Source organism: Morone saxatilis, unplaced genomic scaffold (genome assembly GCF_004916995.1).
Source record: "Morone saxatilis isolate NCDOM2014 unplaced genomic scaffold, NCSU_SB_2.0 Contig19, whole genome shotgun sequence".
NCBI classification, from domain to species: domain Eukaryota; kingdom Metazoa; phylum Chordata; class Actinopteri; family Moronidae; genus Morone; species Morone saxatilis.
The window spans coordinates 252,313-264,802 of record NW_023339751.1 but is presented as its reverse complement, the minus strand read 5'-3'; the positions used below and the strand labels follow the sequence as shown (position 1 = coordinate 264,802).

General features: G+C 42.2%; 2 protein-coding genes across 4 annotated transcripts in view; one reads left to right on the top strand and one right to left on the bottom strand.

The window, feature by feature from the left end:
• Positions 1 to 3,748, top strand: part of nfkb2 (nuclear factor of kappa light polypeptide gene enhancer in B-cells 2 (p49/p100)) — a 17,497-nt gene extending 13,749 nt beyond the window's left edge. For all 3 annotated transcript variants that reach the window (XM_035663094.1, XM_035663096.1, XM_035663095.1), the window contains 9 exons: positions 90 to 204; positions 352 to 559; positions 646 to 815; positions 900 to 1,002; positions 1,296 to 1,480; positions 1,914 to 1,995; positions 2,130 to 2,299; positions 2,370 to 2,481; positions 2,695 to 3,748. In XM_035663094.1, coding sequence (XP_035518987.1) covers positions 90 to 204; positions 352 to 559; positions 646 to 815; positions 900 to 1,002; positions 1,296 to 1,480; positions 1,914 to 1,995; positions 2,130 to 2,299; positions 2,370 to 2,481; positions 2,695 to 2,765 — 1,216 coding nt within the window. In that variant the 3' untranslated portion in view covers positions 2,766 to 3,748. The remainder of the gene's footprint in view (positions 1 to 89; positions 205 to 351; positions 560 to 645; positions 816 to 899; positions 1,003 to 1,295; positions 1,481 to 1,913; positions 1,996 to 2,129; positions 2,300 to 2,369; positions 2,482 to 2,694) is intronic.
• Positions 3,749 to 4,467: 719 nt separating this feature from the next.
• The window catches only part of psda (pleckstrin and Sec7 domain containing a), a gene marked incomplete at its 5' end in the record, with an annotated part of 16,222 nt that continues 8,199 nt past the window's right edge, over positions 4,468 to 12,490 (bottom strand). The window contains 3 exon segments of the mRNA XM_035663093.1: positions 4,468 to 10,053; positions 11,820 to 11,963; positions 12,117 to 12,261. Coding sequence (XP_035518986.1) covers positions 9,727 to 10,053; positions 11,820 to 11,963; positions 12,117 to 12,261 — 616 coding nt within the window.

Here is a 12,490-nt window from a genome sequence, read left to right as displayed (position 1 = left end):
AACAACATCAACAACATCATCATCTGAACATTTGATCATTTTAAGACTTTGCTTTGCAGAGATTTGATGTGTTTTTTGTTTTCCCACAGTCCTTTGCACCTGGCCATCATCCACCAGCAGACTGGTGTGATCCAGCAACTGATCCACACTCTGCTCAGCAGCCAGCAGCAAAACATCCTCAACACAGCCAACCACCTTCGACAGGTAGCTAATTCATTACAACAGCGAACTATTTCTAACATCAACGAAGCTAATTCACCTCTAATCACAACATAGCTAACCACTAGCACACAGGTATCTGCTGTAGCTAACTGCCCCCTAACTGCCCCCCCCCCCCCGTTGCCTCTGCAGACTCCTCTCCACCTGGCGGTGATCACCCGGCAGGTGAAGGTGGTGGAGGCATTGCTGAGGGCGGGGGCCGACCCCAGCCTGCTCGACAAAGATGGCCGCAGTCCCATCCACCTGGCGGCACTGGCTGGAGACCACGCCTCACTCCGCCCCCTGCTGGCACACCTGGGAGAACGCCACGCCCACCTGGTCAACACCCCTGACTACCACGGTGAGCGAACCTGTTCACCCTCATACAGATATTAATAAGCAGGAAGCGAACTCTGAGAGAACTTATCTTACCTCCCTCTGTCTCAGGTCTTCATCCTCTCCACCTGGCGGTGAGGAAGGACGGCGAGCGCTGCCTCCGTCTGCTCGTGGAGGGCGGAGCCAAAATCAACGCGCCTGAGCAGAAGAGTGGAAACACCGCCCTCCACCTGGCTGTCAGAGAAAACCTGTTCAAGATGGCCTGCACTCTCATCACAGAGGTACGACGCACACGCAGCTCACCTGTGCACCTGCTCGCAGTGACATCACGGCGTCGTCACTCACTGTGTTTGTGTCGTTTACAGCTGAAGGCCGACGTCAACGCGTGCACGTTCGGAGGAAACACTCCGCTCCACCTGGCGGCCAGTCTGGGCTCGCCGACGCTCTGCTCCATGCTCGTCGCTGCAGGTAAAACACACTGAAGGCAGAAAAGTACGGAAGCAACGAAACGACAAAACAACAGAGTTATTATTATAGTTTTAAAACTTCCTTTATAGTTTTGTTTCATTTTACACAATAACATTCTTTTTTGTTTAGTCTATTTTTTATTTCAGTTAGCATTAAAATGTTAATGTTAATGCTAGTTTTAGTTTGAGTTGACTATAATAACTTTGGTAAAACTCTTCGTCCGTTAAATGTAGGAACGTTGAGTATTTCAGTGTAAAATAAAGACACAGTGACGAACTGAAGGCTGTCCTCAGGTGCTGATAAGAACATGGAGAACGACGAGCCGCTCTTCTTCAGCTCCTCTTCAGACGAAGAGCAGGACGAAGACGAACCAATCAGAGAGGAGGCCAAAGAGCGAGAGGCCGCAGCTCAGCCAATCAACACTCGGAAGAGACCCGCGGCAGGACACACCCCCCTGGACCTCGCCAAGTGTCAAAAGGTGACCCTTCAAAATAAAAGGCACTGTAGAATCAATACAAACAAAGATGTCCAACTTCTGTTGATATTGATCCTTCCTAAGCCCCGCCCCCTTTTGCTTAATGATCCAATAACAGTTGAACAGACTTCAGTCAACTTCCTTCTTTCATGTACTTAGATATGCTACGTGCTATAGCCACAAGTTCTCTCCTGTTAGCAAAGCTAGTTAGCAACTGTTTTGCACTAGTTTTCAGAGTTAACATTAGCTGGCTAACGATTAATGTCATTAGCTAATGAGCTAACTTAAGAAATCAAGCGGGAACCTCTGTGGCTGCAGATGAACCTGCAGTTCCCTCAATCGGCCACTAGAGGCTGGCTCCATATTCACACGTAAAGCAGTGTTTCTGTTTTCTGATTGGCCGAGCAGCAACTTTAACCTCCTCATCTCCTCTCAGGTGAGGAACCTGTTAAACTCCCGACAGAGTCCGAAGTCGAGTCGTCACAGCAGTAAGAAGATGAAACCAAGCAGCACTGAAGGTTTGTGATCTATTAGCTGTCTCACTCCACCTGTCCCACCTGTCCCACCTGTCCCACCTGTCCACAGTCTGGAGGTCAGAAATAGAGTTCAAACACGCAGTGAAATAAAAAACAAACCTGTGTTGATGTTGCAGAGACGGAGGCGTCGGGGCTGGACGAGGACACTCTGTCCCGGCTGGTGGAGGTGTTGAGTGTCGGAGACGTTCCCTGGAGGAAACTGGCGGAGAAGCTGGGGATGATGACGCTGACTCACCTGTACCTGGACAGTCCGACGCCCTGCCACCACCTGCTGCAGCACTACAAGGTAACGCCTCTACTGGTCTGTCTCTCTCTGACGTCTCTCTAGTGTCTCTCTAATGTCTGTTTGTCTCCAGCTGGGTGGAGGTCCAGTTGAAGGTCTGGTTGAAGCTCTTCAGTCTCTCGGTCTGACAGAAGGAGTCCGACTGCTGAGAAACACCGAACTACGAGACGACAAACACAGCACAGGTAAGAGACTATACATATATTATAGACAATGAAACAGGACATTTGAACTTCGCTTTACTTTCGTCTACGCTGAAACCCAGCAGATAAACTGTAATGAAAGAATTAATGAGTCCGTCTAAAGACTCCGTGAGCTCCTGTTTGTCTCCACAGGATTTATAAATAAAGTTCTGTTGGATTCCAGCTCACCTGACTCATGTTTTTCTGTCCAATCAGACGCCACGGTCGACAGCGGCTTCGGCAGCCAGCCAATGGAGGAGGAGGAGCCGCCTGTGGCCAATCAGTGACGAGCAGGAAGTGAGACCTTCATCCTGCAGGAACCAGGACTCTGCAGAACTGGAGTCGGACTCGCAGACCGACTGAGTTTCTGCTCGGACTCTCTCGGAGACGAGGAGCTGCGTTCCAGACGGAAGCCGAGATTGTAAATTCACAACAGGAAGTCACCGGAAATTTTACCAAAAAGAGTTTTAAAAAATGAACTGAAGTGTTTAGAACGAACGACTGCATCATAAAAGTGTTTTTTCTCTTTTTAAATCATAAAATTTGTCTTTTTTTTAATTTATATTTTGTTTTTCTTGTAATTTAGTTTTTATGAAATGAGTTTATTTCTGTGTGACGTCTGATGGACGATCCTTGAATTTCACCTTAAAAGTCCTTAATTTTTCTTTTTTTATGATCAATTATCTGTCAAACATTTTATTATTGATCCAAGAAAGTGAATTTGAGGATGAAAGTTTGCTGTAAATCTGTTTACGAAGGTTTGTCGTGTCGTTGGGAGCAGATCTGCTTTTTTCATTTAGTAGGAAAGCGGAATTTCCAATTTTCTGCCCGGACTGGAACGCAGCACGTTGAGTGTCAGAGCTCACCTGTTCACTCACCTGTTATCAGTTTATCAAAACCTTTTTCTCTCCATTCAGTCACATTGAAGCTATTTACGGAAGAAAAAGATTTTAAATGTTACAAAATGACATTTAAAAAAATAATATTGTCAGTAAAAGCTTGTGATAAATTATTAAATAGTTTTGCTTTAAATGTCAAACGTTTGATATATTCAAACACTCAAAATTATTAAAAAATGTTTTTAGGTCAACATTATTTAAATGTTTACTCAAAGTCTAAGTTATGGTTTTTTGAGCTGGTCAAATATGTTTACATACACTGTAAAACCTGACATCTTAATAAAATAAGTAAATTAACACAAATTAATCCTCATTCATTCACTTTAATTAAACCAACTCAAAAATTAATTGTTGAAGCAACTCAGTTGTTTTGTGTGAACTTGAATGTGTTCAGTATTTTAATTATTGGTAATTCCAGTTTGTTCCATTGACTCGACTTTATAATGTTATAAAACTGTAAACATTCAGTTTATTAATCATCAAAAGCCCAATTATGCATCCAAATAATTCTTATTGATCCCCCAAAGTGCAAAGATTTTATGTTTATCACTATCATAAATAAACATGTTAAATTGTCCATTTTAATAATCAGTTTATTGAGTGAACACATTTTAAATCAGTTTGTATAAATTCTGCATGAGTAACTTCAATTAACTGAATGGAATCAATTAACTAAATAAATACTTAAATATGTTTTAATGTTTCAACAGTTTGATTTGAACTAACTCATCAGGTTTTACAGTGTATCTCTAAAGAAGTCATAATAACTGATTTAAATCAGAACGACAAACATTTGAGTATAAAAGTTTTACGTTTCTCTCTGGAGACGTAGAGTTTAGTTTGTGGTGTGTGCAACTTTACCAGAATGTTAATCGATGAGGATCAATCATCCTTCCTCCTCCGTTAGTTCCTGTTTCTCTCTTCTGTGGCGGCTGTGTGTGTTTTTACTAATACTGTGTATTCTTGTGGTTTCTCTTCTTAACCAAACAGCCTGGAAATAAAATATTTAATCAGCGTTTAACGAACTTTAGCGAATGTCGAGGTTTCTGAAACTCTGAATAAAAACAACTCTCAGAATTTCCAGTTTTCTTTTCAAAATGTTTTTATTTTTGCCTCTAAGCCTTCAAAACATGTTTCACTACGACCTCACAGGAAGTGGACAGTATGTACAGCTATCGATCGGCGGGCCAGCGGCCGACATTCAGGCCGCAGCGAAGCCGAAAGAAACAAAACAAAAAACTTTCACAGAAACTAAATCCAGCCTTTGATGAACAGAATAAATAAACTGGTGGATTCAAACTCCTCAGAGGAGGTTTAACAGCTTTCACTCTAAAATATCTAAATCAAAGTGCCCTAAAAACCGCAGCGAGCGCTAGCTAGGCGTTTAGCCCAACTACAATATGGCTTCTCAATGTTTATTTACAAGTTTCGGACACAGACGAAGAGCTGAAAGCGGCCATGACTTTTAGATAAATTCATCCTATGCTGCTTTACATTGCACAGTGCGACAAATACACCCGAAATACACAAGTGTTACTGGATATTTGAGGGAGTAAATAGGACCCTGCGGGGGTCGAACAGCACAGCGGGAGGATCTGAACCCTGTCGTCTGTTAGCGTCTCAGCAGCAGCTGACCCGATAGCGTCAACCAGCAGACGAAGAAAAGAGGCTGAAGGACGGATGTTGTCAGATCTTCACTGCTGTTAAATAAACCACAGAGCTCTTGATGCAACAAAGTCCGGTCCTGATTTCAAAGGTACTTGTGGAACCACAGACTCTTACTCGCCAGAGACGCAAACACTGGAAATTCCTCCACAGCCCGACGTCAGGGAAGTGAAAGAGGTTCAGATTCGTGATGCAACTAGTCAGCTGGTTTTGATCGAGTCATCTCAACTACCTTCCAGAACAAAATGGAGGACGAGCTGATCGTCGCTGTCGGTGGTGCGACTTTTCTTTACGAGCTAACAGGACGCAAGGGAGAAAAACGATGAATGTGAACACGTTGTTGAGCGACTTCATGCAACTGTCCAACACAGCTGAGAACAGAAAGCTTCATGCTCCTCAGAGACGTCTTTCTGAGGGATCTTGAAGCAGTGCAAGGCCTGATGGGATATGCAGTCTGTACAGTGTGTTCTGGGTCTGAACCAGAGGACTTCATTGGGATCCAACGCAAATGTTCCAATATCATTTTTTCCTTTCTAATTACGATTATGATACGTGAACTTTACGTACCGACGATACAGAGTACCGATCTGATATAAGTCTGTTAAATACAAATATAGAATTATTAACTAGCATACATGACTGAGCCTGTATGATTATATTGTTGTTATATGGCTTGGGTTGAGTAAAACCCTGTCGGAGTGGATTCAGAGGGAAAAACTGGTGAACAGGACGCTGTTGGGAAGTAACCAGGTCCCGATTGGGGACTAAAAAATGACTCAGACTTACAGATACTGTATTAAGACCGTATTGGAGGAATTTCCGATACTGGTATCTTATCAACTCTAGTCTGAAGTAGGGGACTGAATTGGGTTCGGGATCAAAGACTCAAAGCAAATCTGGGAGCGGACGGTCAAAAAAATACACTGCAGGTTCTGGGACTTAACTCATATCCGCCTACAGTAAGAAAATATAAAAAAAATATCATATTGCAAAACTTTTTTTGGTGACATTTAATCAATTTGTGTTTTCCCTCTTAAGGCCGAAGCCAACCACATCTGTATCAACCCTACGCTGGGCATCGCCTTGCTTATGGTATCGCATTATCGGTATCAATCGTAGACATATAAAAGATGGACATCTCCGTCATTCAAGGTCTCACCTACATGCCCTGCTGACTCAAACAGCTTCCATCTTCCATCTGCTAATATGGCGGGTTTATGAGTTATACTGCAGTCAGCCACCAGGGGGACATAGAGAGCGTTTGGCTTTAGTGTTGCGGAGCTCTCATATCATCAGTCTTTCTATATGTCGATGATCGCTGTATATTAACCTCAGTATCCTGATACTTATCGTATCACCAGATTATTGCAGATCCACAGGCCGACCCACCAGAAGGAGACGGAGTCATTAATTAGGTTGAGAAGAAGATTAAAGCGTCTTTCTAGACAAATAATGTCTTTGCACCTGCGGGACAGGAGAAGACTTCCCTCAGGACAAAGGAACAGCGGTTCAAGGCGCCCGACTTCAACCTCCAGACTGTCCTACGTCTGCGGGAGTAGACGACAACGGTGCCAGAAACTCACTCAAAACCAGGTTTGAGGACTGGGATCCAGATCGAACGGTGGAACATACAATGGAGGATTGCGGTTATCACGCGGCGTGTCGAGAAACGAATTTCTGAATTTAATCTCAGGAAAACGATGTCTTCTGACCACGAAGTTAAAACTGTAAGTACCTTTGAAATCTGTGGTTTCTGAAGTCCTCTGTGGTGATGTTTTAAGTGTCTTTACAGTCACAGTGGTCCACAAACGGTCCAAAGAGAAAATCTTCTGTTTATTCCTGTGAGAGCTGTACAGGACTAATTCCTGGAGGACAATCTGTGTTTTTAACAGCAGCTTCACTGTTTGTAATCCTTCACAAATCACACCCCTGATCTCTGTGTGGAAGCTCCCAGCTGAACAACTTCTCACGGTTGTTCTCATCAAAAATCAAACATCAAATCTGAAAAACGTCCTTCTTTCCTCCCAAATCTTCAAGTTTTCCGTCAGTGTTTTGGGGGAATCTGGAAACACTGATTATTGTTTAAAAATGTTCCAGCTTTTAGTGTTCCTGATCACAAGCCTGTCAATCAAACAGAAATCGGAAGAGGAACTGATCACAGAACAGTGGTTGTTGTTGGAGTCACTTCTGGAAACAATCAAACCTCCTCAGAGTCCTGAAGAGGCAACAAACAGCTTCTCTCTGCTGCCACCTGGTGACCGTTTCCTGTCACTACATCGGTTCAGGAATCTGTTTTATATGTTCTTGAGAGGAAGAGACCTATTCAAAGGTTGGTTCAGTTGTCTTTTTCTTAATTTTACAGGTTTAATTATATAAATCTTCTAATTATTTTGAATGTAACTAAATACATTTACTCATGTTTTGAGGTACCACTAGTATTTCAAATGTTTAATTTATACTCAACTAGATTTATCTGACAACATTAATTAATTATTAACTTTCCATTGTCAGATTCTTAATACAACATATCAACTGATAAATTATGTTTTATTATAGATTAATATATCCAGCAGTATGTAAAGTAATTAATTACATAGCTGTAACTTTAAACTAATTAATGCATCAATAATTATAATCCAATATTATAATATAATTCTGCATACTGAACACTTTTGGCACTTTAATACATTTTAATGCTGATACTTTTGTACTTTTACTTCCCTTGAATGCACTTTTGTACTTTGCACTTTATTTGTAACAAACAACAGTATTTCTACTCTACTTCACACTCTGGTGACCCCCGGTGGCAGCAGGAAGTTACTGCATGTGGACTTCATTACCCAGAAACCCCTTGTGGTGACTGACAGTGAAAGTGATCAGGAGATTCATCAGTTTGTTTCACCGCACGAATAAACCAACAAACAGAAGATACAGAAACTAGAGAGGAAGTAGAAACTCACACTGATCAACATAAAGTGGACGGATTCAAACATGATTCAGTTTCCAGCATCAACAGAGAAAATCTATGGAAGTTCATTAACGACAAAACTACTGACCGAGCACAAAACTCACTTTTGTTTCACTTTTCAAACACAAGGATAATTATTTTCAAGTCACTCGTTTATTTTGGTGTATAACCCGATAAATTGTGGAAATCTGCCGTTTTACCGATTTAATTATTTATTATTATCACATAATTAGTCTTTTTTTGTTGATTTTATTTATTGATATCTTAAAATAAATTAGATTCTTGTGGACTTTGAGGCCAGTTTCCACCTGAGGTGCTGCTCTTTTTTTCTCTGCACAATAATTCATATAATAATAATAATAATTCAACATCATAAATGTTTCTTATTTGTATATTTTTCAGCTGTCACTCCGACGCTCCACTGTCCCACTGTAATTACAGACAGTGAAATAACCACAGACACTTGCTCATTTGTAGAGTCGTGATATTAACCTTCCAAAGGTCTGTGGGCTGATGGGAAATGGTGTTTGTTAAAAGCAACAGATTGTTAATAAACAACAACATTAAACAGTCACTGTTTTGAGTTATTGTTAAAAATGTCAGTGGGAGTTTGAATAAAGTTCTGGTTTCACTTCAGCTCTCTTTAGGCAGTAAGAACCGGCACCAGTAACAGCTGGAAGATATCCAACCCTCTACTCGGCTTTTAGATTCAATTCCATTAGTTTTGTTTTGTGCTCAGTCAGTAATTCTCGGTCACTAACGATCCTCCGTACAGCCTGTTGGCTCCAGCAGAGCTCGGTGAGGAAAACAACATGAATAAAAGAAACTGCAGTGACTCTTTGATCAGCCTCCATCCAGCATGTTCGGTTTGTATTCACACACTCACACTCACACACACACACACACACACACACACACTGTGCGAAGGAGGTATTGTGTTCCCATTCGTCATCACAGCCTCTGTCTGTTGGTCTGTCTGTTGGTCTGTCTGTGTGTTTGTTTGTTTGTTTGGCTGGGGGAGTCCTGACTCCAGAGTCTCACCCCTCCAGCCCCCCCCTTCCCCATTTGCTCGGTTGCTCTGGCAACAATCCCACGCTCTCTGTCCGTCATATGTGGTCGGCATGGCAACCTGCTCCCCCGTTTGTTGCTAGGAGAAGCAGAGCGACGGCAGCGCAGGAGGTCAGTGTTTGTCACTCTGCGAGGAGAAAAATAAAAGTACCTACAAACTGTTTTCTGTCTGACAAAACCTGATCCAGATCCTGGTCCAGATCCAGATCCAGACTGAATGATTACTAATATTTAAGAGTCACTTTAACAAAAACTGCTTTCAGAAAGTCCCTGAAATTAAGAATAGATTTGACAGGAAATAAAGCTTTTACTCTGAAACTCACCAGCTGTTTTTACTGGACGAGAAACAAACGCTGACAGCTGATTGGTGGTTTTCACTTTTCAAACCTTATTAGTGTTTCCTGAATTTTTCGTCTTGTGGAAAAAGCACCACTCGGTCGTTCAGTCGTCCTCCTTCCTAAGGAGCGTTTCCTTTCCCACCGACCTTGAACGTCTCATCTCGGCTCTGGAGGAAAATCCCCTCAGTCAATCAGAATCTGACTGAGGTTTAACAGAAAAGGTTTAAAAGGAGGATGTCAGCCTGCTGCCCATGATGCTTCATGTCCGTTTCCAGCCACACGCTTTATAGAAAACCTGATTCCCGCCACCTTACGGCGCCTCTTCCTGTTTGCTGCTCTGTTTCTGCAGCTCCGGCCGCTGGTTGTTCCCGCCACCGTTCTTCTTCTTGCTTCCCTCTCTAGCGCTGTCACTGGTCTTGGAGGTCGAGGACGAAGAGGACGTGACCTTTAAGCTTTTTGATGTCTTGGTCCCGCGGGTCTTCTCCTTGCCAGCGGTGTCCTGAGGCAGCGTGGGGCTGGAGTGCGCCCTCTGCAGGCCGCCATCGTCAAACAGTCGCGACTCAAAGGCCGACAGGTCCTCGTCTCCGCTCGACAGCTTGGCCCGAAGCAGCATGGCGTATGTACCGTACCGGGTTTTCTGTAAAAGGAGGACGGAGGCGAGAGACGATGGTTAATGATGCTAACCTAGCGCTGAAAGAGTGGACAGTTTTAATGTAAAGTCTTTTTTATAAGGACTTCTCAAACTTTTCCCCCCATATTCGGTGAAATAATAAATTTGGGGGTTTTCTTTGGTACACATTTCATCCATTGGTCGTGAAAACCGGTTGCCCCCCGTTCCATCTGTTCTGGAGCTGAACCTGGTTCTTACTCTTATTTTATTACTCTGTATGCAGACGACACTCTGCTGTATGTGTCTGTTAGCTGTGATGATCTCAGCTCAACTAACCCAAGTGACTGCCTGGACCCTGTAAGAAGACACATCTGTAAGATCAGATTCATGCCTTCGTTTTGTTATTAATTCAACTAAAAGAAACTGATGTTTTTGCTCTTTTGATACTTTCACTGTTTTCGGCGGCATTAGTAGCTTTGATGGTTTATTTGTGAACTGGTTTATGAAAAAACTACAGAATTTCATGAAACCTGGTAGACGAGTGTACCATGGACCAAAGAAGAACCCATCACATTTTGGACTGGAGCTGAATCACAGATACACTAATTATTTTTTTTGAATGTGAATGGTGTCCCACGTCAAACAAACAGCCACCTCCAGCATCACTGTAGAAACAAATGTTTGTTTCTGCCTGTACAGAAAGTAAGAAATGAGCAATCAGCAATGTAATTTTTGCAAAATCATTAAGAATTTTCCGACCAGCACAAACTCTTTGTAACAAGAGTAAATGAGAGCGTAAATGCTTTTATTTTGAAATACGTTTTGTTTTTGCAAAGGGTTATTTAAACAATATTTACCCACCTAAGTAGAGGAATAGTTTTTTCTATATTTTCCTGAACTCCCTATGTCGGTTTTTATTTGTTTATTAGATTTCTGACTGTAACAGGAAACAATTTCAGATTTTTTACGTTTTATCTGAATTATGACACAATAAAATATCTTTAAAAAACAGTTTACTGATGAATAGAAAATGAACTTAAAAGCAACGACTCAATGTAAGAACTACTGAGCGAGAAGAGAAAGTAAACAGCAGACTGGTCCTTTAACTGAGCTCCATGTTCCTGTTTGTGTCTCTGCAGCCTGTTTGACACCAGACAGACTGATTCAGTGACAGTTGGTGATGAAGACGAGCAGAACTGAGACAGAAGGAGCTGCAAAAAAAAAAAAACTTCAGTCTGTGATTTATATTCAGACCTCAGAGCGGTTTCACTGCATGTTTACCGTCAGCTGCTCCTCGGTCACAGAGGAAGAATAAAACATGTGACTTTGAAGCTTTTCGCACTGTTGCAGAGAAACAACTGTGGAATATAAAACCGAATAAAACATTTGCACAACTGTAAAACCAAAAACTGAGATTTTTAAAGTCCATCTTTGAGAAAAAGGAAAATGTGACTCGTCTTCAAAATGTGGTTGTTCAAGTCTTCAGCTTCATCTAAACTAAACTAATTGGCTGAAGATTAGATAAAATATGAGCCAAAAGCAGCAGACCAAAGAAAAAAAAATAATCATCCAGGGAACGCACCATACAAAAATGTTTCTTCTACTTTAAGTTAAATGTGAATTATTTTGCAAGCAGCAATCACACAATTCATCGGAAGATGAGAAAAGAGGAGGAAAAAAAATGAAAAGAACATTTGATGTTAAACAGTCTGGTTAGGATGAGATCAATAACCACTAATTATATATATATATTAATTAAAGGTTATGAGTAAGATGTTTTTCAAAGGCCTCACCTCGAACTCCAGGTATTCTTGTCGGAGTTTCTGCTCCTCCAGCTCGCGACCTTTGACCTTCCGGTCTGGCGTGGAGGCCGTGAGGTCGGCCAGCTCGGAGGAAACCGCCCTGAACCGGTTCTCATGAGTTTTGACCTGCTCTTCCTGTCGGGGAAAACACGATAAAACACGATAAAACACGATAAAAGTGACTGAACCTGATGACTGCTCAGAAAGGTTTAAAACACGGACTGAAATCTCCTGGTCTGATCCGGTTTCACTGATCCAGATCACTCAGTAGTGGCTCGGGGTCTGTACCTGGGAGAGTTTGGTGTTGGACCCCGGCAGCAGAGGACGGCTGAATTTCTTCTGGGAGCCGATGGCCGCCGGGAACGGTGGAGCCGAAAACATGGCCGCCACCACGTTGATCCGCGTGATCCACGACTGCATATGTTCAGCATTCCTGCAGGAAAAAGACGACGTCAAACACTGTTGTCATGGCGATGCAGCGAATGTCAATGCTCAAAAACTCCTGAACAGCGTCACTGCGAGGGGCCCGTACATCGCTACTTTCTGCTTTAATTATTGTTATTATTATTGTTTTTGTTTTTATTATTATTATTATTGTTATTATCATTGTTGTTGTTGTTGTTGTTGTTGTTGTTGTTGTTGTTGTTGTTGTGTAGATTCTT